This window comes from Danio rerio, chromosome 12, assembly GCF_052040795.2.
Source record: "Danio rerio strain M-AB ecotype USA chromosome 12, GRCz13ab, whole genome shotgun sequence".
NCBI classification, from domain to species: Eukaryota; Metazoa; Chordata; class Actinopteri; order Cypriniformes; family Danionidae; genus Danio; species Danio rerio.
Window position 1 is genome coordinate 21,598,547 of NC_141032.1, and position 26,710 is coordinate 21,625,256.

General features: G+C 34.3%; 2 protein-coding genes across 10 annotated transcripts; one reads left to right on the top strand and one right to left on the bottom strand.

Moving 5' to 3' along the window:
- Positions 1-18,666, top strand: tmem184ba (transmembrane protein 184ba). Of its 9 annotated transcripts, none has more exons than XM_087275092.1 (11): positions 14-380; positions 2,439-2,663; positions 5,406-5,571; positions 10,127-10,217; positions 10,974-11,049; positions 11,581-11,672; positions 11,751-11,920; positions 13,011-13,205; positions 13,766-13,792; positions 16,288-16,527; positions 17,485-18,666. In XM_087275092.1, the coding sequence occupies exons 1-10, from the start codon at positions 372-374 to the stop codon at positions 16,515-16,517; spliced, it is 1,281 nt and encodes a 426-aa protein (XP_087131218.1). In that variant the 5' UTR covers positions 14-371; the 3' UTR covers positions 16,518-16,527; positions 17,485-18,666.
- Positions 18,667-19,232: 566 nt separating this feature from the next.
- maff (MAF bZIP transcription factor F) lies at positions 19,233-25,066 on the bottom strand. Its single transcript, NM_200336.1, is given in 3 exon segments — positions 19,233-20,480; positions 22,135-22,196; positions 24,904-25,066. Coding segments are annotated over 2 exon segments (477 nt in total). The 5' UTR covers positions 22,171-22,196; positions 24,904-25,066; the 3' UTR covers positions 19,233-20,039.
- Between the last annotated feature and the right edge of the window lie 1,644 nt (positions 25,067-26,710).

The following is a 26,710-nucleotide window of genomic DNA, read 5'->3' on the forward strand; positions in this document are numbered from 1 at the left end:
GGGGCAGCTTGTTGTCGTGGACTTCACTGCCGCTTCAGACTTTTATCCTCGTTAAACTAATCCTCAAGAGATTTGATTCAACGGCAAGAGGAGTTGGGAAAAGAGGAATTTTCTTTCAACTGTAGTTAAGCTTTTACTGTATGCAAAACCTTTAGAAGAGTCTCGGAGTACAGCGTAACGGACAACTACACGGCGAGTTACTACATGGGAGCAAATATAGGAGGACGGAGCGCAGATTTTCCAGCTCAGATCAACGGCGCTGGAATATAAACATGGATGACGGGCAGCAATGATGGCTTTAAGGAATTGAGGCCGACTCGCTTTCTCTTTGTTTTTCTTTGTTAAAGGCGGATGATTTTACATCTGCGTTTATGTTATTGGTAAGTTACTGACCGTTACTTTGTTTTTGTATAACGTTACTAATTTTGTAAACTGTGAACAAAGTAATCTAACAGTTAACGAACTCTTACAAATATTGTCGACGTGTAACGTTAAATTGAAAGATGAAGACTGAAGACAGCAAGCATATTATAAAGTGTTTTAAAATAAGAAAATGGTCGTTTTAAATATTAAAAATGGTTTAAAACCCTCTTTTTAATTAAACCCCTATGGTTTTCTTTCTCCGCAGTCACTAACGTTACTGTCTTTCATTGTTCTTTTCATATACGATGAACACATAACTCAACGTTGTAACATCTAGAATATAAGTACATCATCTAGCGTTATTTCATCTATAAAGAACACAAAACGGCTATAAAATGCAGAAGCTTTAGCAAATATCGAGAAAACTAAATATAGGGCTTTTCAAAATCATGAAGAGACCTTTCAATCTGGTGTAAACAGTGGATATGTGAAGTAAACATTAAGACACTCTTCAGTTCTTCATACTCTCTTAAAGCAGCCAGATTTACCTTTGACGTGTTTTGTTAAGTTTATAGTTTTATTTTAATGTAAATGTGACGCTTATTGATTTTTTGTGCTAAATTGAAGTTAGCACAAGTCATGAACAGAAACCATTACTCTCAAACTAAAACACTTATGTTTATATAAAATTAACATATTCAAAATTATCTGTGTGTAAACAGTTCAGTTGTGTTAACTTTGTTTCACCTCTCAGCAATTATGTTTACACACTCAAAGTACACATTACATGCATTTTCTGGCCTTGTTTTGGCTATTTTTTAATAATAATAATTCAACACTAAGTTTCAGATTGCTGGAGAATACACCAGTAACTTATATCTGTATCAGCCACGGGAATCTGTTTCATTAAGAGTAATGTAAGTTAACTACAGAAAATGAAGTGAAAAGATGGAAAACTAGTTCATGTGAGGTTGGTAAAATAATTTTATTCTGCAACTATCCCTTGGTAGTTTTATTTTTGGCCCAACACTTTACAGTAAGTTCTTATTTATTAACAAATGAATTATTTCCTTGGATTAAGCTGAAAGAAAATGAATGGATGAATGAATAATTATTTCATTAAAAATATCAACTAACAAAGAACGGTTTATATAGTTTTTAAATAATAATAATAAATAAATAAATAAATAAATTAGACATTTAAACAGGTTAGATTGCCTAGTTAATTAATATTTAAATTTAATCTTAAATGAGTTTGTAAATGCTAACATTACCATGAACTAAGAATACTAAATTCTGTAGGATTGTTTATTGTTGTTTCATGTTATCTATTATTATTATTATTATTATTATAAAAAGGTAGCTGGTTCGAGCTTCGGCTGGGTCAGTTGACATTTCTTTGTGGAGTTTGCATGTTCTCCCTGCGTTCTTGTGGTTTCCCCCACAGTCCAAAGACATGCGGTACAGGTGAATTGGGTAGGCTAAATTTTCCATAGTGTATGAGTGTAAATGAGTGTGTATGGATGTGGCGACCCCAGATTAATAAAGGGACCAAGTCTAAAATAAAATGAATGAATGAATGAATTATTATTATTATTATTATTATTAGTGAATGAAACCTCATTTTAAAGTGTGTGTTTTTTTTAAATACCTCATTTATTTTCTTCATTTAACTCTCACTAAAAATATTATGGCTGCTCAACCCTGAAACACAGGTATCCTAATCTAGTTTTTGAGTTAAAATATGAGTTGGGAAGGAAGCTCAAGAAGGCAGAATTAAAGTCATCCATTTCAGTCTGTTATGCATACACAATAAAAAGAAATGATTGCTCACTATTTCTATTTTATCGTAACTTTGTTTTATTTTTTGATTGCCCACATTATTTTTTATACAGAAATGATACATGATTATATGGAAAATATTATTATAGTTTTTTTTATTATCCTTGCTTTCGTCTAATTTGTTTTTATAGCATTTCATGGTTCCACTACATCTCATATCACATTCTCAGCATATTTGTTCCTCAAATTTTTAAAACCATTACTGATTTTAGCACCTAATCTCTCTGATTTAGCAGCTTTTGAGACGTGACGTGCCATTGGCTGATCATTTTGGGGAGGAAATTGTGAGCATGGCTCCTGGCTTGCTAGCCACAATGGCTCCTGCTGGGCCCAACATCTCCTGGCTCCCAGACGCCCCTCTGCTCACGCCAGAGCAGCCTATATTCCTGATGACGACCACAGCCCAGGCAGTGTCAGGCTTTTTTGTGTGGACGGCACTTCTACTCACCTGCCACCAGGTACCTAAAGTGTCATAAAACCCCCTATCCCAACTGTGTTCACTGTCAGCTGCTATAATGTGGGAGGGTAGAGTGTAGAAAGAGGAAGGGGTTAAATAAAATAAAAAACAACAACTAATTTGCACGTAAGCAAAACAAAAACATGCACACTGGTGTGAAGGAAAGTGCTGCCGTGAGTAACCACACTGTGATTTTGTAATTATAATAATTTTTCATACTTAATAGAGTACAGTGATTCAAACCAGCACTTTATAATAAATAAGTGTTGTCACTGAACTGGAATTCGTTTTTAGTCGGTACTGGAATTTTAAAAACATTCATTTACCACTAACATTTGAGCGCTGTTGAGCGTGTTCTTAAACACCGCTGATTTGCTATTGTGTTCACATGCTCAGCAGAACTGACTGTGATTGGCCGTGAAGGCCATCAGTTCATCGATCTCACTGCTGTTGACTGAGTGTAACCACAGCGACAGGGACATTGGAAAAGATTCAATCAATTCATCAGTGGGCCGCTCATAGACAGACCAGCTAATTTTTGCAGCTTTAAAACGCTCCAGTGTCCCTGTATCTGTGGTCATGCTCAATAAACAGGGGTAAAATTCGGTGAACTGATGACCTTCACGGCCAATTAGCAATGTTTATTAACGCGCTTAACAGCGCTCAAATGTAAGTGTGAAATGAACGTGTTTAAAATTTCAACTGTACCAATTTCCAGTATTGTGACACACCATAATAAATATGTTTGTGGAAACACTCAAAGCCAGATGACATAATGCATACTCCCTAGTCTTGGAGACATACACCATGTCCTAACTAACTACATGCAATGCAGTGTTGTCACACTCCATAAAAGCTATTTTCTTCAAAGGAATTCTTGTTCTAACACCCATGATAAGATTATGCAAAGTTTCTATTTTAGAAATGGGTTCTGTTTCTGTATTGATAAGGCGGAAACAAGAGCATGAATTTCTATGACAACACTGATTGTGTTAAATGTTTCCAGTCAAAAAGTTCGCAGCTTAGAAATTTTACAACCCTCCTCCTCCGTCCAAAGCCACTCCTCCTTAAGCCATGAACATGTGAACGCGCACTGATTAGATATAACACTAGATCATGTCAGTCACTAGTTAGAAAACTCTTTAGACAAGCACTTTATCAAGGCTAGTTGTTGGCAGGCCAGCGGTAGCAGGAATTACATTTCCCCAAAACTTTGTCACAGGCTGTCACTGTTCAAAAATGAACAAATGTGTAAATATAAATCAAACTCCACTTCAGTAAAGCTGGTTAGGCGGAAGAGCATATTTACTTATGTTTTGTTATTCAACTAAATATAAATTAGATCAGAAAAGGGTGAGTGCTAAAAACAAATATCCTGTCATCTTTTTACATTACACGTACAGTATGTTTATGTTACCAAGACAACGAGTGACTTTTCATTTTCAGTTGTGCTCGCCGATTCTCGTACATTGCTTGTTTTCTTCTCCTCTTACACTTGAACACCTAAACGAATGCTCAGGTCTATTTAACCGACTGTATTATTGATGCTGTAAAAGTTACTCCATGAACTTGAAAATAGCCAATCTTTTGCTGGACGTTTTCAGTGGCTGAACAACACTACCATGCAAAAACCCATTCATAAACAAGAACATAGTCTACATAAGCTTTGCGTGGCTAAAAGAACTACTTCAGCCGTGGTGTCATCCTTCAGATCTTTGTTTTGAACTGCATATCATCATTTCCCTTCAGCATGCAAAAATAATGATATTAATTCAGGGTTTTGAAAAGTTTTGATTCTGCATTTTTGGCAAAAGCCCTTTCAGAAACAATCTTTCTCTTCATGCATACAAGGTTACGTTGGTCTTTCAGAAAGAAGTTCAGGTTGATGCAGAGTTTGCAGGATGACGTTTCTCACTCTGTCAGCGGTAGATCCGTGCTGCACGTTTGTGCGCGAGTGACGTATCTGTCTGCGTAAAGGGGCTGCGCAGAAATTCAAATTTAAATTTGTTGACAGACAGTTTGAGTAGCCTGTCGAAATTGAGTAATTTGCCGGTCCGACAATATTTAATTGAAAGAACATTTTTTAGTTTTATGCCTTATCCAGAATATAAAAATTCTTAAAAATACATTTAGATCATTTACTTTAATCAGCACTATTGGAATGTGAAGATACTTTCAACCAGCACAACAAACATGTTTCTGAAGACAATCACCTACTGCACCTTTAATTTAACTTATTTCTTTTTACAAATTTAAGTGGATTGAACTTAAAACAATGAAGCTGTTCCCCAAAAACTCAAGAATTGTGTTTTAGTTTAAGTAGTTTAAACACACAGCACAACATTTGGAGTGTAGCTTGAATTTTTGACCACCATTTTATGTGACATTTAATTAAAGCAGCCTCACATAGTTTAACATGATCATTAAACTCAAATTGCAAACCAGCAGCAGTAACTCTTTCTGTAACTTTATTAATGTTAATGAGGTTTAATATTATTATTAAATTATTTTAAATGTATCTGTCGTGGCACATCTGGTAAACAAATTAACAAATAAACACCTCATTTTGTTGTTTTTTTCATAGCTGAAAAAAAATTTACATTTAAAAATGAAAAAAATAACCAGCTTTCACTTGCTAATTTATGAGTCATATAACTTTTTTCACTTATGTGTTTTACAACCCTTAATTCAGACTGTTTGTGTATTTCAATGTGTTTGACAATTGTTATTGTTTTTTTTTCAGATCTACATGCATTTGCGTTATTACAGCTCTCCTAAGGAACAGAGGCATATAGTGCGAATCCTTTTCATCGTACCAATCTATGCCTTTGACTCTTGGCTCAGCCTTCTCTTCTTTACCAATGACCAGTACTATGTGTACTTCGACACAGTCAGGGATTGCTATGAGGGTAGGTTCTCCTTTCAGCTGTCTTTGCATGGGGAGCTGTAAACACGACACCTTTATAGCCCTTTTTCTAGCTGAGACCTGCATGAGCAGCTCTCTGGATCTGCGGCCTTCTGGGAGTTTCAGAAGCGATTGTTGCATAGTAACCATGTTTATGAACATCAGTGAAGCAGATGCACATGGATAAACTAATAAACCAGGGGCTCGTTTGACTCCAGACCAGTACAGCGAAGGGTTACTATTTTAACTAAAAGTACAAACGTCTTTTTTTATTTTAACACATATAAGGGGAAAATATGGAATAATAAAGAAAGAAAGAACAGAATAGAACAAACATCTGTTCAGGTTGATTGGTATTTTGCCTGGATATCTACCTGTAGAACACAATAAATAAAATACTCCAGACATTATTAAAATATAATAAATCAAGTGAATATAACTACAAAGTGTATATAAAGGTCAAATTTTGAAAACGTATCTCACATTTCAATATTAATTTATGAACATAACAATATGTTTTAAATGATAATTAATACTATTGATTTTTACCCATTAGTCAACAAAAATGACTTATTAGTTTTAATAAATAATATAAAATTCTAGTTCAACTGCATTTTAAATTAAATATAAAATGTAATTCTATCATACATTTTCTAGTATTACATATTATTTAACAAATTGTAAGTCCAAATGCCATAATATGTTTAATTTACACATACAGTTGAAACCATAAGTTACATACACTCTAAAAAAAAGGAACATAACCATTTTTTAAAAAAAATGTCTGATGGTAAATCATACTAAACGTTTAATATTTTGGGTCTGTTAGGATCACCTAAAGAATTTACGTTTGCTAAATGCCAGAATAATAAGAGGATTTTTTTATAAATTTTTAGACAGTCAAAAGTTAACATACATTTCCTTGGTATTTTTTTAGCTTTGTTTTTAAACTGTATAACTTTGGTCAAATGTTTTGGGTATCCTTCCATAAGCTTCTCTCAATAGTTTAAAGGAATTTTGGCCCATTCCTTCTGACAGAATTGGTGTAACTGAGTCAGATTTGTAGGCTGTTTTGCTCGCACAAGCTTTTTCAACTCTGCCCACAAATTTTCAATGAGATTGAGTTCAGGGCTTTGTGATGGCCTTTTCAAAACATTCACTCTGTCCTTAAAGCACATTTTAACTAATTTGGCTGTATGCTTAGGGTCATGGTCAGCTTGGAAGAGCCATTTGTGGCCATGTTTTAATTTCCTGGCTGACGTCTTGAGATGTTGCTTCAGTATTTCTACATAATGTTCTTTCTTCATGATGCCATCTGTGCTGTGAAGTGGACCAGTCCCTCCTACAGCAAAACAGCCCCACAACATGATCCTGCCGCCCCCATACTTCACAGTTGGTATGGTGTTCCTAGGCTTGTAAGCTTTCCCTTTTGTCCTCCAAATGTAACACTGGTCATTATGGCCAAACAGTTCAATCTTAGTTCCATCAGACCACAGGACATGTCTCCAAAAATGATTCTTTTTCCCAGTGTAATTTAGCAAATTGTAAAAAAGTTTTTTTTTTTTTTTTTTTTTTTTTTTTGTAGATGATTCTGGCTCGTTGATTTTCCCATGTTGTCACACAAGGAAGCAGTGTGTTTTAGGTTTTCCTTAACTATTCTACAGTTGTGCATCTAATTAACTCAAATGTTGTCAATTAGCCAATTAGAAACTTCTAAAACCTTGACACCATCATCTGAGTTATTTCAGAGGCATAATAATCTTATTGTATGCAAACTTGACTTTCAAGAAAAGTTGTAGCAATTTTTCAAAACAATCTCTCTCATTATTCTGCTATCAAGCAGAACAGAAACAAATTTGATAATCCTAACTTACCTAAAAGTGAAAAGGTTTAGGCTCATTAACATCTGACATTTTTTAAATGGTTATGTGCCTTTTTAAACAGTGTATTTAAACTTCTGGTTTCAACTGTAAATAAATCTAGTTTCCCGAAAGACAATCAAACATTTTCACCCATATTTTGAAATTTTATTTACACAATAGTTTATTGAAACATTAAAGAAGACACTTAAGGAGACAGTTAAATAGACTTAAACATTCATTTAATTTTTCAAGTGTAAAATGAGATGAAAGACCGTGTTACGAGCGCAAAAACTCCATAGAAAATACTGGAGTAAAGTAAACTGTCATATTTTAAACACATGGTGGGGTAAAATGGAATTTAATGCAGTGCTTTTTGTCAGGTCTGAGACCCACTTTACATCGGATATTAATCAGGCAGTAAAGATCAATGATTTTTAAAGAAATCAGACCTTAAACAAGCAGTTTTATATTGGAAATACAGTTCACCGGAAGCACTGAGGCTGGCTGGCTGACTGAAATTAAAAGTCTGTGTGCGTATACCCTATTGCATTTAATGTTTTCTCAGTATATAAAATTAGTTTAATGTGATGCAGACAGAAAAATGGGATATAAAACTGTAAACTATAACTAAAACAACCTAAAAACTATACACACATATAAACAAAAAGTATTAAATTGACAAAAGCACAACAGAATTAATTAAACTTTACAATGAAAATTGAAAGTGTCCTAATATATTGTTTCATAACATAAACAAAATTTATAACACTAAAAATGTAAAAAATTAATAATTTAGTGCCATGGCAATATTCTGATATCTTTTTTCAGATGTTGTTTGGGGCGTTTGTAGTGGGAGAGGGAGACTAGTTAGCTGTTGTCACATTAACTAGAGCTTCAGCTACACTGTGGCAGTCCTGACTCAGCAGCAACAGCAAACGCTGAAGATCAACTATGGCTGCAGGGTGACCGTGTTAAATATAGAGAGCAGCTCTGACCTTCAGTGTCACACGCAGAGAGAACAAATGAACCCTCACTGGGGATGCTGAATATTGGCTCAGTTCAGTTGCTTCACAAACGCATTTCTTGAAATGATCTAATTGAGTCTCTGAAGTGTCGTACTGTTTTGCTTGGTTTAATAGAGCCCCACAGCAAGGTTTTGGAAGTAAAAATCCTATTCATTTATTAAATGAAACTAGAAGTTTTAGAAGAAGGCACAAACTCTTTTAATGACATGGGATTTATTTATTTGTTTAATACAGTGGTCACCAAACTTGTTCCTGGAGGGCCGGTGTCCTGCAGATTTTAGCGCCAACCCTATTCAAACACACCTGAACAAGCTAATCAAGGTCTTACTTGGTATACTTGAAACATCCAGGCAAGTGTGTTGAGGCAAGTTGGAGCTAAACCCTGAAGGGACACCGGCCCTCCAGGACCAGGATTGGTGACCCCTGGTTTAATATCAATACTTCTAGTAATAATAAAATTAAACGTTATGCATTGTACTGCATTTCTGAGAATCCTGAATATGCATCATAACTTCACCAAAAATTAAGCAGCACAACTAATAGTAGTTTTTTTTTTTTTTTGAGCATCAATTTATCATATTACAATGATTTTTTTAACTATCATTTAGCACAGAAGACTGAAGTAATGCTGTTTTGGTCATTTACCATTGCTGCCATCTACCAAAATGTATAAATATTAGTTTAAATAGTAATTATTTTAAACTGTAATTATATTTTACAATTTGATTATCCCTTTTAAAATATATTTGAATCCAGTTGGTTCAATTTATTCCTTAGAACTCTTGAAATACTACAGGAATACTTGAAATTTGACAAAATACACCAAGGCTGTTGGAATGTAAATGTTCTGATGCTTCTAGTTTAGAATATTATGTAAGATGCTTATTTATTTTTATGGTAGTCTACTTTTTTTTTTTCCTCCTATGGCATAGTCAGACCATCACGAGGGATGTTTCACCATGCACTGCTCTACCATTGTTCCGCAAAAGTCTTTTGTTGGTTTGGTGAAACACTGATGAGGGGATTTAGTCAGAAAGGTCTGCTGTTTTTGCCCTCCAGTGCACAGTTTCAGATTAAACTGTACTAGAGAGGTTCTTCTGCTTGTATAATTCTTTATGACAAGTTATTTTACTAAGCAATTTCAAAGAAGGCGGTTCATTCCACTGTGGTGACCCCTGATGAATCAAGGGACTAAGCCGAAGGAAAATGAATGGAAATTTCTGCTTTAAAGGAGTATATCACCTAAATTTTGCCTTTAATTACTTACCCTCCACATCTGTTCATCCTTTGAGCACAAAAAAAGATATTTTTAAGAATGTAGGAACTTGGTAGCTGTTTACTTTCAAAGTATGATTTTTCTTACTTTAGATGTTATTGACTACCAGTTTCACACATGCTTCTAAAATATTCACAACCAAGAAACTCAAAGATTTGGGGGAGTATATCATTCAAAATTATTGAATACATTTTCAATGTTTGGGTGAACTATACTTTTAAATTTGTTGCATTACCCAGACTCTTCAGGGTTTCACGATTCCACTATCGCTGAATTAAAAGCAAAATCAAGCTTTTAAGTTTTTTTGTGAGACCTTGGAGGGACTGAGTACCATGATAGAATTGCAGTTGTAGGGTGTTGGATGATGATTAAATACACTTTTCTTAATTTTTGCAGCGTTTGTGATCTACAACTTCTTGAGCCTTTGTTATGAATACCTTGGAGGAGAGAGTGCTATAATGGCCGAAATCAGAGGAAAACCCATCGAGTGAGTGTATTCTAATTATTTTTTGTGAAAGTTTTATTGATAAATGCCTTTAAGGCAGGATAGGACATTTGTTTCAAAAACATTTTTGTTATGCTGATTAAAATTCTCCTTGGATCTAAATAGCACTCATTAAGTGGTCAAATGGATTTCTGTATTTGAAGCAACTTTTAGAAGGACCAAAAAATGTCATCCAATCAAAATGTTTAGTCTGAACATTCAGTTCTTACCTGCCTGTCAGGATGTGGATTTGCATACCTGTGTGCATCATTCGTGCAGACAGGTCCTGTCATCAGCGTTGAATATTCACCAACTGCAAGTACATTTAAAACAGCAGGGCGCTCGGGGCTTCATCATGCTGCTGGCATTCTAAAAAAATGTTTGATTACATAACTACCATCAGAATCATAGTTGACATCCACATTCTGTTTTCGCTGGTTTGAATGCATATTAAAGGGGTCATGAATTGCTTTTATGTTTTTTTTTTCTGTCCTGTTTTGACTTAAGGTGGATTGTAGACTCTAAATAAACACCCACTGGTGTGATTGGCTAACAGGTTGCATATTTCAATAGGACATCTGTGTACAGTAGAGTGCTATGACCTCTTATAGGCTAAAAGATCAAGGACATTTTGATTTCCCAGCTTATGACTGATTTTATACCAGGTGGAAAAAAAATAAAAATTATATATATATATATATATATGATGGTTTTTGATTTTGAGACGTTGAAGTAATAGCTTTAAATGTTTTGCTGCAGGTCCAGCTGTATATACGGTACATGTTGTCTTTGGGGCAAGACTTACTCTATTGGCTTCCTGAGATTCTGCAAACAGGTTTGCTTATTAAATGCTTTGCACAGTACTAGCTAATATTTGTGACCGTGGACAACAAAACTAGTCATAAGGGTCCCATAATGGTTCCAAGGATTGGAAATTAACATTTATATATCATCCAATATCTCGTTTGAAAATCTGGAATCCAAGGGTAAAAAAAAATCTAATTATTGAGAAATTCAAAGTGCTAATCAATCTACATTTTCGTGAATAATCGAAAGTGCACTTATAATATTATTTTAAATACTTATTTTTTTATAAATGTAACATCTTGAAGGAAAGAAATTGTACAACATTTCCTTATTAAACATAATCTTTACTTAATGAGTTTGCTATAATATCAAAAATCAGTAACTTGACGGCAGTTTTGGCGCACAAAAAGAACTGTGCAACAAGACTGGTTTTGTGGTCCAGGGTCAAGTTTCCCCCTTTTTTAATTATTTATTTATTTATTTTGAATAAGTTTGTGGTCCAGGGTCACATTTCCTCCCCCCATTTTGTTGAGCAATGTGCTTGTTTTTTGTTTCATAGGCCACTTTACAGTTCTGTGTGGTAAAACCCCTGATGGCCATAATTACAGTCATCCTGCAGGCTTTTGGCAAATATCGTGATGGAGACTTCAAGTATGTGCTTCTCCAAAAGTGCATTTGCATGGGTGTATTCAAAATCTAAATCACATGTTGTTTAAATTGATCCCACAGTGTTGCCAGCGGTTACCTCTATGTGACCATCATTTACAACATCTCCGTCAGCTTGTCGCTCTACGCTCTCTTCCTGTTCTACTTCTCCACTCGAGACCTGCTCAGCCCCTACAGGCCCATGCTCAAGTTCTTCATGGTCAAATCCGTCATCTTTCTCTCCTTCTGGCAAGGTCAGCAGATCTTCTGCTACTAAAGGTTTAGTTTGCTCACCCAAATGTGCAATTTCCTTAGCATTTTCTCACCCTCAAGAAGTTCTAGACCTTTATGAGCTTCAAAATTTGTTATATTTAAACAAATGTTGGTAGCCTAACTAGTAGCCATTGACTTCCATGGTAGGAAAAAGTGCAGTTCCACACAATAAGAAGTAAAAAAAAAAAGAAAAGCTCCCTAGTTAGGGATTTTGTGAATGTTTTCATTTTTGGGGAAAATATATGTTTAACCCTCCAGCATATTTCATATTGCAGCTCTTAATTAAACCAATTTAGACACAAAGGTCTCATGTGACCCCTTTTTTTTAACTTTGTTTTTATTTATACTTGTGTAATGCTTTTATTTTTGTATTTCCTGTTGATTTCCTATGACACATTATAAAGTCGGACTTAAAGAGGAATATATATATATATATATATATATATATATATATATATATATATATATATATATATATATTTATATTTATATTTATATATTTATATATATTTATATATATTTATATATATATATATATATATATATATATATATATATATATATATATATATATATAATTTATTTATTTATTTATTTTTGTGTCCAGATGGCAAACTTGCAAAAACTCCCACTCCCATTTCCCACCTGAAGACTTATTTTTGTTTTCAATGCAGTTCGCTTTTACATGGCAAAGTTTTTAAATGAACCAAAACAGTTAAAACAAGTCACATGAGACCACTTCATCCAGGTGATCTCAGACTGAATGATTTGATCTGGGTGCGATTGTGAGTTTAACATATGCCAAAGAACTGCTCTCACTGGGCAAAGAAACAAGTTCCAGAACAAACATCTAGGTGTGAAAGCAATCTATGGAGACCATTAAAAAGTGAAATCAAAAATAAATGATTTAGCCGCCCAAAAAGCTCTAAGATGCATTTAAGTCAAAATGAAATCAAAGTTGACCCTCTATACTTTTAATGGCGTGTTTAATGATGACATTTTGTTTTCTATCTATTGAATGCCAAAAAACACCTTTGCGCTTTCATTATATCAATCGTGTACGTCTTTCAGGCATGCTTCTTGCCATCCTGGAGAAGTGTGGAGCGATTCCTCAGATCAGCTCACCTGAGGTGTCTGTCGGCGAGGGAACTGTTGCAGCAGGCTACCAGAACTTCATCATTTGCATTGAAATGTTCTTCGCTGCTTTGGCTCTGCGACATGCGTTTACATACACAGTCTACATGGACAAACGACTGGATTCCCTTGGTGAGCTTCATATCTTTTGCTATTTTTTTTTATCTAACCTATACAGAACTCTTATTGGTGGAAATAAGTAAAATACACAGCTTTTGTCAAATGTTTGGGGTTTGTAAGAGTTATTGAAGTGTTTTGAAAATGTCTTATGTTAATCAAGGCTGCAATTAGTTACTAATTAGTTATTATTGTGAAATACTCTTTACTCGTTAATATTATTAAATTAATTAATTATTCACATGTAAATATCTGTTTAAAACAAATCCTAAAGCTTTGAACAGTAGAGCTAAAATTTGAAGTCCCACATATTTGAATTGAAATTTCAACAAGTCATTCTCTCTCATGGCTGATTTTCTCTTTCCCTCTTCTGTCTTTATTCTGTGAATCATCATTCATATTTCAATCCATTCATTATACATGACCAATCTGTTCTTTCAATGAGTTTCTTTTCTTTTTATGTATCGTTGTGCATCTTGATTTCATATTCTCTTCATTTCATTTGGTCATCTCTTCCACTCCTTTGCATTCTTTCTCTTTTCATTCATTTCTCATTTTCATGCTGCGCTGTAAAGGCCCTGTTCCTACGTATGGAGAGTACGGTAGGTGATCTTAACACCTGTTTCCTCTCTATTTTCATATTTAGGGACAGAGAACTCTTAAAGGGTGATTTTCATTTTGGGCTGGACTATCCGTTTACTCACTCTAAAGTGCTTCTAAATCTTTGGGTCTGAGACATTTTGAATAATGTTGGAAACCGGTAGTTATTTATGGATGTCAGTAGGTACTGGTTTTCAGCATTCTTCAGAATATCTTCTTATGTGTTTAACTTAAGTCAAACGGATTTGGAACAAGTGAAAAGTAGGTAAATGACGACTATATATATATATATATATATATATATATATATATATATATATATATATATATATATATATATATATGTATGTATATATATGTATGTATGTATATATATGTATGTATGTATATATATGTATGTATGTATATATATGTATGTATGTATACATATGTATGTATATATATATGTATGTATATATATATATGTATATATATGTATGTATGTATACATATGTATGTATATATATATGTATGTATATATATATATATATATATATATATATATATATATATATATATATATATATATATATATATATATATATATATGAAGAGTTCAGATGCAGAAACCTGCAAAGTGCTGTCTGAAATTTCCATCAAAAAGGAACTTTTTTTTCTTAGCCTCTTTTGTTTGTTGAGATATTTCACTTATATATTGATAATTCATATAAATATATGAGCAAGTACATGCAAATGTCAAGTCTTCACCAATATATGGGAACCATTTGTACATTTGTGTGTATGCTTGTATATTTACAGTACTTTAGAAATACTTAAAAATATCTCTGTTCATGTTTTTAAACTTTTATTTACCAAAGTCACACAAGTGGCATTTTCACATTGGTCACATCCATAAGGGAGAGATGTCACATCCATAACAAAACTTTTTCCTCATAAATGCAAAAAATGTCAAATAAAATAAAATCAATCATTTATGTTCTATAGAGAGACATATTTCATCCTTTATCCGTTGTTTCTTTTGTGTTGTGCGGTTTAATTCACAGAATTTCTATGAAGTATGTTGTATACTGCAAACTTGCACATCTAATAACGGTTTATTTTCCTCTTTTAAAGTATAAAACATACAGACTGATATTTTTCTGGTCCCTTAACTCTATGATCAGTTGTTTTGGAAAATATAAACAGATGTTTCAATATAATGTTAGCATAGATTTTCTATGTAAATTCATGTTTTGAGTTTTTACTGCAAATGTCTCATCCATGACGCTGGAATTGGTCCCTTTCAAGGATTAGTTACAGCAAAAATGAAAATCCTGTTGTTAGTTTTTCAACCACATGTTGTTCACATCCCCTGAGACCTCTGTTCATCTTCAGAACACAAATGAGGATCTTTCAGATGAAATCTGAGAGCTCTCTTATCCTCCATAGACAAACACATTGTCAACATTCCGTGTGACCATCAGTGGTTCAACAAATTGTACGAAGCTTCAAGAACACATTTAAAATGATGCTCTGAGGCTTTGTTTGCCCATGTCAGATTAGGGTGTGCGATAACTTCTAGCAATTACAACACTTCTACTACTGACCTACTGACTCTAATGGCAATATGTTGTATTGTCCATAGTAAAAGTCCCAGTATACTTCAAACAAAATAGAAGAATGAACTAAATGAAGTGCCACAGTGGTCCTTCTTGTGCAGCAGGCTGGAGAAGGCTGACATGTTTATGAAGTCGTTCTTCACTCTCAGTCGCCATTGTTAGTGTTTTAGGGGGTACATGTGAGCAGTTTGACACATTTACAACCCAGCCTACTGCAGTACAGAGTTGTTGGAAGGTTTGAAAACAGGACACCATCAGTCAGCCTTTTAAAACTTATTTTTGCCCTCAAGTTAAGAACAAAAAAAAAAAATCTTTGAAGATTTTTGAATACAAGGATCTTCAACATGCACACTGAACTGTCGCTCTGTACCACTGAAGCCATATCAAATGTTTTGGCTGCTCTCTGGACTTTGAACATCTCGGGAGTCTTAGTTCCTAAACACACCAAACACGCTTCTGCTGCTGTGCTTGCGTTTTTGCCGGAAAAGCACGCTTTGTCAGTCGCATCTATTTCAGTCTCCAATCAAATGAAACAGAGGTGGTGTTTCCGTTGAGGTGACAGGAGTGTTTACATAGTCAAGATGATTACAAAGATGGAAGTTGTCAATAAGCTTGTTTTTATAGGTCCTATTGGTGTGTGCATCGTTGTGTGTGTGGTTGTGAGTCACTGAAACTGTTATTTTGGGGGTTGCGAGCTGAAAATCTCAAATTTCTTCATTTGTGTTTTGAAGATGAAAGTCTTAGGGAATTAGAACAACAAAAGCGTCAGTAACTAATAAAAGATCTGTTCGTTTTCCCTTTAAACTGTTAGTTTAGCCTTAAATAAGAATTTTTCTGTTCATCCACTTCTTCCCTCATTGTGTCATTCAGCTCTAACCACGTTCTCTGTTCTTCTCAAGGTCGCTGTGCCCCCATGAAGAGCATTTCCAGCAGCTTGAAGGAGACCATGAACCCTGGAGACATGGTTCAAGATGCCATCCACAATTTCTCTCCAGCTTACCAACAGTACACCCAACAGTCCACGCTGGAGCAGGGGGTCACCGCACCACCCTTGTCCCGCAACCACAGCTGTCTGAACGCCCGCGACAATGAGAAAACCCTTCTGCTCAGCTCCGACGATGAGTTTTAACTGAGTAAAGGTACTCCACAAGGGACCCTCTACTGCTGCCGTAGGTCACGTTAACATAGAAACAGGTTATTAAAGGACTATCGTAGCTACATTTTAGAGCAATATAGTATAAAATAAAGCTGATAATACTTGCTTAGTTGTAAACATGGACTTTAATGATGCGCTTTTTGCAATAATGTTGTTTATACAAAGAAATCAATAATACATACGTTTGAACTTTAAGCCAATCTCACATGGTCTGAATCTTCAGCGTTTGAATTCATGTATTTTTTTACGCTTCTAGTTTTACATTTAGTGGATGTGTTTGGACATCCTGGGATATTTATAAATAGCAGTGTATTGGAGGGCCCCGTTTTGGGGGAATGTTTTTCCGTTTCAGATTTACAAGTTCAAGTGCACCTTTGCTTGTGTTTGGACAGAGTTTATAGCTTCCCCCAGTGATTTAAAGGGCGGGTTTGGTTTTGAATGAGAGAGTGCAGTGACAACAGAGCGAGTACCAGCTGTTTAAACACACACTTTGTTGTTTTGACGGATGAATCCAGGGACAGGGAGAGCTTGATGGTCTACGATAAGATTGGAGATTAACGCAGTCTGGATTAGAAGGCTGCAGTTGGAGCATTACTGGTCTGGTGGAGATTAGTTTAAGCTCTGGTGATAGTGTGATCTTCCTGGACCACTGCAGACAAAAAAAATCATCTATCTAGGTTAGCTGAGCAGTTTAAAAATAATATTGAGGTTATGGTTTTTTTAGTGCATGCTAGATTTCCATATAAAAGCCATTTCAGTCAGTATCTGGATGCTGTTTGGTTTTTTGAAAATGATTTATTCAATAATGATGTTGAATGATAATTTATTCAACCCTGTCATCACCTATGGTGTTGGTTTTACCCAATAATAAAAATATGCTTTTAATTGAGTCATTGTCAGGCCATCCAATATTTCAGTGTTTTTGTTTTTTTTTTTTCAGTGGCACACAGGAGAAAAGGAAGAGTTTAGATTGTGATTCATCAAATGCAAGTCAAAGCCGTGCTGACACTTTAAAAGTAAAGAAAAAAAAACATTTATAAGTAAAACTAAATGTAGTGATGCCTCATGGTCATGTGTTGAGGTTTTCTGAAGTGAAACAATTATTCTGTGCAAGAAAATACATTATTTACTTTATTATTATTTAACTCCTAGGCAAACAAACCTCATTATGTTGCGCAAACTAAATGTTTTACTGCTTAATACTTAAGTATATCATCAGAAGCCATGATGATTCATTTTGTTTTGCCTTTAAATGTCTCTTTTTTTTGTGTGTGTGTCAGTAGCCATTAAAATTTGATTTATATCCGCATGGTATCATGTTAAATTTACTTAGGAAAAGTTTATCTACATCTTAATGGCCTGAAGTTGAGTAAATAAACAGTGTATTTTCATATTCAGGTGACCCGTCTCTTGAAGACGATGACAGAATTTCATTTTGTAACATATTATTTAATTTTCAAGGAAACTATTCCTTCATTGTTTCCAGATAGGCCACAAGAGGGAGTCATATCTCACCTTTCACATCTTTATCTTTATGAGACACGCCTGTTATCACTGAACTTTAGAGAGCCACACCAAAGTCTCTCCCATTCTTCAAAAGAATCCGCCATTGCGCTTTACGTCTTCAGAAAGCACTAGGCCCTTGATGACCAAGCTTGAAGTGGTTGTGATTGGTTTGATAGCATCTTTGGAGTTACTGATTAACTGTCCTACACTTTTATTGGTACAATAGCGGCCAGTATAAACACACTGCAGCTGGAACCAAGTATGAGTATGAGTGGTACCTGCTTCTAGTTCTTACATGAGTGTTTTTGCCATGTATGAGGAGATGATCTCATTCAATAATATAGATGTAAACTTGCACTAAGCAGTTTTGCTTATTTAGAGGAAATACTTAATATTTTGGCAAGCTATTTCTGTACTGTTGCACCGTATATTATTCAGAGAGTGGTTTCATAACATAGGAAGTGCTGTTTCTATTTGACAAGAATATATATTTTGTGGAAACAAACACTATGACTTTATTTGTATGTCTTGCTGTTTTAAACAGAGCGTTGTGTATTATTATGTCAAAGATTTCCCCCCTCTGACTTAGGAAACAATAAAGAAGTTTTGGTCTGTATATATTTGTGATAGTTTTTTACTCAATGAACACGTGTATTTCTATGTACAATATATACAACATTTATTTTAATTAAATGATATAAAATAGACAATGAATTTACCATAGAAAAATACAGATAATAAATACAAACATTGTTTTTTGTTGTTGTTTTTTTTTGCGCTCTTACAAAACATTCAGCACATTGTTCTGAAGCACAAGTGTCACGGGTGTGATATTACCAGGTTAGATTCTCAGTACTGATCATGACATCATCGCTAACTACACGCAATTAGAAAATCACCACGTTTAACATGGCCGATCATTACCTGATCATACAGTATTACCCCATTTACTGGAGAAAACCAGGCTTGTAGTTGTCAAGGTTCATCTTGACGACCACGGGTTAAATATTACGTACAAGTGATATCATTTTTACCTTTCACTTTCCTTCTATCACTTTCTTATCCTCCTTTTTTTCCATCTCATATGAACCGCCAATGCTCACTTCTCCTTCTGTCAGCTCTTCTTCCTCTTTCTCCTCCATTTTCACATCATCCTCAGATTCCCCTTCCTTTCTCTTTTCCTTTTTTGTTATATTCCAGCTTTCCAAAATATTCAGATACATTTTTTTTTGATCATAAATAGCAAATAATATATATATATATTCATATATGGTCTTGGTTTTAAATACAAAAATACCACTACAAACAAGTCGCTCTAATATTAGTACAAATGTGACCCTCACACATACTGAACCTTATTACAAATAATGGGGCTGTAGAACTTACCATTACGAACCTACCAACACATGACAAAAAAACAAAACAAACAAACAAACAAAACACAACAATTAAAGAATAACCCCAAACTAGAAGTAGTATTCAGACCAATCACAGCACAAATTACCTTTGTTTCAAACACAAATAGAATAGCTTTCACGTCTGCTGTTGGAACATTTGTCCTATTAATACAAACATTAAAATATATCAATTGCATGTATCGACAGATCTGCACTTTCTACTCCCATAAATCACAGAGATAATCCAGCAAAAAAAAGAGAAACAGCTTCTGAAATGTTGTTGGTCCCTCATTAAAAAAGACAAGTTTTACGACTATTATTGATCACGTGTCACCACAGTAATAATGCGCAGAATAAATAGCATAACGCTATTATTACCTATAGCTTTTTGTGCAGATGAATACACTTGTCATTATATTTGAGGCCACAACAACAGTACTGAGAATATTCTTGGACATAATATACGACTTGTATACATATAAGCGAGTCTGTCTTTCCCAATTTGTACTTCCTGTATATGTGAGTATACATGGTCCTGTCTGTCTGTGCGATCATACTGTGTACCTAATATATGTGTGTGTGAGGCGATGTTCTAGGATGCTCCTTCTCTAGGATTGTGCACCTGCTGTGGGGTCTTGACTATGGTGATGACGGAGGCTGTGTTCAGACGGGGTGTTGTTGCCAGTAAACTGCCACCTCCAGACTCCAGACCTCTGGCGAACCGCTGAAGGGCGGCGAGACGGGCTCCCAAGCCTTCCAGCTCGCGCCGCATGCCGGCGTTCTCTGCCCCGAGCCGTTCTACCTCCTGCTGGAGCTCCTTCTTCTGCTGCTCCAGAGCCTCGCGCTGGGACACGCGCTTCACCCGGCAACTGGCAGCGTAGCCGCGGTTCTTTAGCGTGCGCCGCCTCTGCTTCAGCTTCTGTACCTCCTCGCGAGACAAACCACGTAAGTGCATGTTGAGTTCACGTACTGACAGAGACATGAGCTCGCTGTCGCTCAGCACGGGGATGTTCTCTCCGCATTCCCTTTTCACCTGAAATACCGGACAAGAAAAGTGTTTTATAGCAGAAACAAGTTTAGAAGGGATGTTTTAGAATGCTACAAAAATATCCAGTACAAATGTTTTCATCCTTTTTTCGTTTTTAGAATCGAACGACGGTAGTCAACATTTAAACTTTCATTGAAGTTGTCCTAAAAAGCATTAAACAACAGCCATTCTTGGTTTAGGACAATTTTAAAAAACATTTTTGATCCACTTACATAAAATAATACAAAATATTTAAAGGATGGTTGACCCAAAAATCTAAATTGACTGACTATTTACTCAAGCAGTTGTAACTAGTGCTGCACAATATTGGAAAAATCTAATACTGCGATATTTTTTTTTCTGCAATAAATAATGGGATAATAATACAGTTTCACAAGATGGATTGAATAGCTCTATTTGACCATTTACTGGGGAGTCTCATAGTACAGAATCACAAAGCAAAACAAAAACTATTTTCTTACTTTATTTTGTCTTGTTTCTAGTCCAAATATATATTTTTAAAAATCTTTGTTAAAATATTACTATTAATAAACCAAGTAAAAATATTAAGAATCCAAGTTAAAATACTGTTTAGTGTTCACCGCCAGAAGAAGTAAGAGAAAAGTAAGAGTTTTGTGCTTGTTTTAAGGAAATGATCTGCCTGCGGGGTAAGTGAAATAATCTTGTTTTCACTTTGAAATCTAGATATTTGGACTGAAAACAAGACTAAAATTCTAAGTAATAAATGTTTTTGCACATTTTCTATATAAATACAGTAATTAAATACAATTCTCTCCTGGTCATCTATAATTCAGCCTGGACATTGCATCTCTTTGCGATGCGAGTTTGTGGATGTGCACATTGCGATTTTGATGCTGAAATTATATATTTTGCAGCTCTAGTTTCAACTATTTATTTCATTTTTCTGTTAAACACAAATAAAGATACTTTAAAAAACAAATACTATGGAAGACAATGGTTACCGGTTTTAAACATTTTTTTAAAAGATCTGTTCAAAAGGGGGAAAAAAAGCTCAAATAAGTTTGTGTCAAGTGAAGGGTGAGTAAATGATGACAAAATTTAATTTATGACTGCTTTGTAAAGTTATTAAATTAAAAATTTCAACCCATTTTGACAAGTTTGCCTGAAAAAATGTCAGCTATGGCTGTCAGCAAAAATGTATTTAAAAAAATAAAAACATTTTAAAAATGTTTTGGGAATTACTAGATGTGATATTTTAACTGTATAAATCATCAAATGATAAAAGGTTAATGCTTTTCACCTTCTAATCTACTGATAACAGTCATGATAATAAAGGTGGTCAAAGGGAAAGCTACAAGATGAATCGGTCAAACATACAATGACAACATCATCAGCGTAACACACAGCACTAAAATAATGCAATAAATAACAACATGCATGAAATACAAAAATGCCCACGTACATTACTGATAACAAAAATGAAAGAAAATCACATGCAGTGTTTTCACTTTTGTTTTTACCACAAAGCTATATATATATATTTGACAGCTCGTTTAAAGTAAATTAAGTGCATAAATCAATGCACATTATTTAGTTTTTGACTATTTGTGGTAAAAATGACATCTTTTAAAGTGGATATGAAAGTTCATAAAAGCGAGTTCATTAAAATGATCTTTACCTTGAGGGCTTTACTAGCTCTGCCGTCTGAAGTCATTGTCTGGTTTTATGTGTCCCTGAAACCTGTAAATACCAAATAAGCAGATTAAGATCAGGTGAAAATGCCAAAGGCTGCTGTTGCGCTTTACACAATGAAGTGGCTAGATTCACATTGTCGCAAGTCACGAATGCCTCGCTTTTATAACACACATCTAAAACAAGAACATTAGCAGCCCAGATCTTTTAGGAAAATGTTCATTAATTAAATTTAAGACACTTGTTTTGTTAGAAGCTTTAAACCCTGAAATTAAAGTAAAATGTTACTTTAAAACAAAAGTGGTTGGCTTTGCAAGATACTCAGAGATATGATGATTTAATAGTGTCCAATACATCGGTCTTTTTTCAGGATTACAGAATAAAACCTTTCTGTCTGAAATATAAATGTATTTTAAAGATTGTTTTTCTGTCAGGTTCAATTTTTTTGCACTGACATATGTTTTTCACTTATTTCTAGCTTTGTAAGTATTTATTCATTAATAATTATTAGTAATTAAACATTTATCAATGTATTTATTTACATTTCACAGAATTGTTTAACAGAAGTTTTTTTTTATATAGTAAGAAGAAAATGGTTTTTTTAAGAGCTTTTTTGGAGAACCAAAAATGGTTCCTCTATGGTAGGGGTGCCCAAAATTTTGCTTTTGAAGGGCCAAAAACCAAACTTGATTGAGGGTGGGGAGTCAAAGGTAAATATACAGTACTATTAAAGCCGCAATGATAATTTCCTAATGTATTAATATTAAAAAATAAATACTTTTATCGTATTAATAATAAAAATTCCATTTTATAATGAACCTGTTTCAATAAAAACATTAACAAACACATGTATAACACAATGGAGTCTTGTGCATCGCACTCTATATTTAAGTGACAGTATTGACATATTTAAGCATCTGATTCATGCACAAGATTTAACTGAAACATTTCGTTTCATTTGTCTTTTTTGTAGCTCAACAATTAAACAAACAAACAAAAGGTTAGGTCAAATTAGAAATGACAAGCTCTGTTAAAGGCATTCACCCCAACCTTCCTATCAGTCTAAATCTCTTCTCAGATGGGATTGAGGGACAAATCAAAGGTTACCATGGGAAAACTTTGGCCCGCTAGCCGTACTTAGGGCATCTCTGCTCTATGGCATCAATGTGAACAAAACCTTTATTTTTAGGAGCGTTGACCCAAACAAGACTAGAGTAGCATGCTCTCAATATTGGCATCAGCCACCCATATAAATCACATCCATCAACCTGAACAGGTGTATCATGTATGTTGGTTTTATAATGGCTTCTTCCATTTTAGTACAAACATGTGTATTATGCTCTTAATATCTGCACCAGCCACCAAAAACAAGAAATCATATCGATCAACCTGACCAGGGGTTTTCATTACTTTCACCACCTTGCTCTCAATAATGACATTGGACATTCCAAAATCCATATTGTTTCTGACAAAAACAGGTGTATCGTCCTCAATATCAGCATCAGCCAACAGCTATATTGGTAGATTCAAACTGATGTTTCCATAATTGAAATCAGTTTTATAATGGGACTCCACAACCTTTGTATCACTATTGGCTTCAGTCTTTTATAAAACTCCATATTGGTGGACACAGACAAGTGTATGACGTCATGACTGCTAATATATGTCTATGTTAGCACAGTTTACTGCCCAGTGAAACCACAAGACGGGAACTATCTGCTTATAAACGGACACAATGCGTGTGTATAACGTGGGTGGTGAACTCCATCTTTAAAACCTTAAACCGCCCTAACATATTTTTATTCCTCTAAACTAAAGCTTCCCGTATATAAACAGTAGCGCTTTTTTCTTGAGAGTGAATCATGTGGTCAAAGTCCAGCTGGAAAACTGAAGGCTGCTGACCAGGAGTTTCCCGTCATGTGTGGGAAGCGCGACTTTCATCATCATCATCATCATCACTATTATCATCATCATCCGCGAGCGGAGCTTTTCCACAGTCACAGTGATTCAGCACAAGTCCTCCATTCCTGTCCTCACAACAGCTCCGCACTTTCCCATAACATTTCGTCTTAGACATCATTTATAAAATCCCCAGTTGCTTAATACACAGAAGATAGTGTTACTTACATAGAGTAGCTTACATAAACCCCAGGATACAATTTAATATACAATAACACAGTCATGAGCTGTCGTCATACCTTAAATAAGTATATGCTTTATAATAAACATTTACTTATACAATGACGAGTTAATATAGTGTTTAAAAGTAGTAAATCTATTTAGAACTCATTAAGGAATTGTAACGACGTAACAATTTGTTTATTACATAAGATAATGCTAACTAAAACCTTGCTGACTAGTCGTTTCTCGTCGAAAACAATATACATGTTTAGATGTTTTGCTAAGTTTCTGAATACAACACATGCAGCTTTGTTGAAAGAAATGTATATTTTAACGATTTCAACCGACATCTAAGCAGCTAACGTTATTTCCTTATTATCGTTGCGTGTTAGCTTGTTGCTACAACTGACATCGTGGTTAAAAACAGGCTAAACGCGCTCGGAAATACTTGTACTGTTTAAAATTTGTAAAATAAACATCTAACTTCAACATGTAAGCTAAACAATAACGTTATCGATATCGTATGTAACGTTAAAAACAAACACTGACGGCATGTACTATAGCAGGCTAACACCCCTCCGCTTCCTTAGTGTAAACAAATGTCGACACAAGGAGAAAAAACAGAAATTCTTGCCTGTTGTTGATTTCTCGTCTTTGCTGACCTCGCACGAAGGTGAATATGGGTCAGTTAACGATTCTCAGCGCTGGTCCGGTGTTTCGTCTGACACGCGTTATCGCAGCACGGCCGTGTTTGGACGGAATGGAGAGCTAAACGCCTTTTTTCCCGGAATCAGTCCACCATCAGCGGGCTGGATCCTTTCATTCATAAAAAACACACACACGATGACTCAAGGCTTTAAGAATGAGGGCGGGCCCTCAGCACACAAAAATACCAGTCAACAACCTTGTGAAACTTCTTTTTTATTAACCCGTTTAAAGGGATAGTTCACCCAAAAATGACATTTCTGTCATCATTTACTCACCCTTTTACTTGTTTCAAATCTTTATGAGTTCATTTCTTCTATTGAACACAAAAGATTATATTTTGATGAAAACTAAAAAAGCTTGTAATAATTGACCTTCATAGTATTTGTTTTTCCAACTAAAGAAGACGATGGTTACAATTCCCCAGCTTTCTTCAAATTATCATCCTTTGTGTTCAACAGAAGAAAATCATAAAGAGTTTGAACACGATTTGCTAATAGTGAGTAAATAGTTAAAAATGTTCATCTTTGGGTGATCTAGTAGTCCTTCAAGTTCAGCAACATTTATATTTAAAGTCTAAGAAAATTTTATATTATAGTTTTTTTTTTACTAAAACGAAGAAATTATAACCAATCGATTGAGCCAGCGACCTTCTTGCTGGGCTTTCCAATGAGCTGCTCTCCAGTCCACTCATTTAAAACATTTGAAAAATAAATGTTTTCATTGTCATTTTTGATATTAAGTGTTGTTGATAAATAAATATATTCACAATGAAAAACAGGATATTCTACATTGAAGATATATTTCAAAATGTTACAATTATCTTGATCAAATGCAGTCTTGTGAACTATTTTAATGCCTCTTTCAAAAGCATTACAAATATTGTAATATTTTCAAACTTTTATCGGGTGATGTGTTTGTGTCTTAAACATATTTTATGCAAGTTATTTTTCTCATACTTGAGTTTTAAAATCATTTAAAATTTTTAATTTAAAATGTTTAAAAGACGCATTTCATTGATTTTGAAGAATGATATCTAAGCTATAAAAGAAAGCATATATAAAACAATTGATAAAACTACAGCCTACAAATAATATTTTAATATTAATGAAAGACTTCTCTTCTAAAGATATTGGTTATCTATTGATATTATTGTTTTCAGTAACCTTATAGATATTAAAAATGTTTCTTAATAATGAATACAACTTCTTTTTTCACACAAAGAACACAATGTAAGAACAATGGCATTTAAAGGTTCTTTAGAAACCATGTATCTTCTATGGCATTACTGCAAACTCTACTTTAGAATATATTTATATTTGGAGTGTATCATGATTATAACACATATATCTACAGTGTTATGTAAAAAAGTAATAGCCTATATTACAATCTAAGCCTTATCTTAATACATACACTCTATGTATTACTTTTCCTTAAAAGTTAATTCGTAGCACAATTAGCTATATTTTTAAAAAAGAGACTTAATATTGTAATAAATAAATTTAGCCAACACTGATGATCTGTATTTGTGCTCAGCAGAAACACATCCTTATTTAACTAATCCACTGATTCAGACTCACATTATAAAACTGTAAATAATATAAAATCAAATACAAGTGTATTATTGCTTTGCTATTCATTCATGATTGTAATATCCATTTATATTTACTAATTGTCTTTATTATGTCACAGCGTATTATTTTTTCTCACAAAGTTGCTGGTGTCTGAAATCCCCT

Coding starts and splice junctions, on each gene's coding strand:
- tmem184ba (XM_087275091.1), top strand. Junction 10,218..10,973: donor ATCAGAGGAAAACCCATCGA/GTGAGTGTATTC, acceptor GTTTTGCTGCAG/GTCCAGCTGTATATACGGTA. Junction 11,050..11,580: donor TCCTGAGATTCTGCAAACAG/GTTTGCTTATTA, acceptor TTTGTTTCATAG/GCCACTTTACAGTTCTGTGT.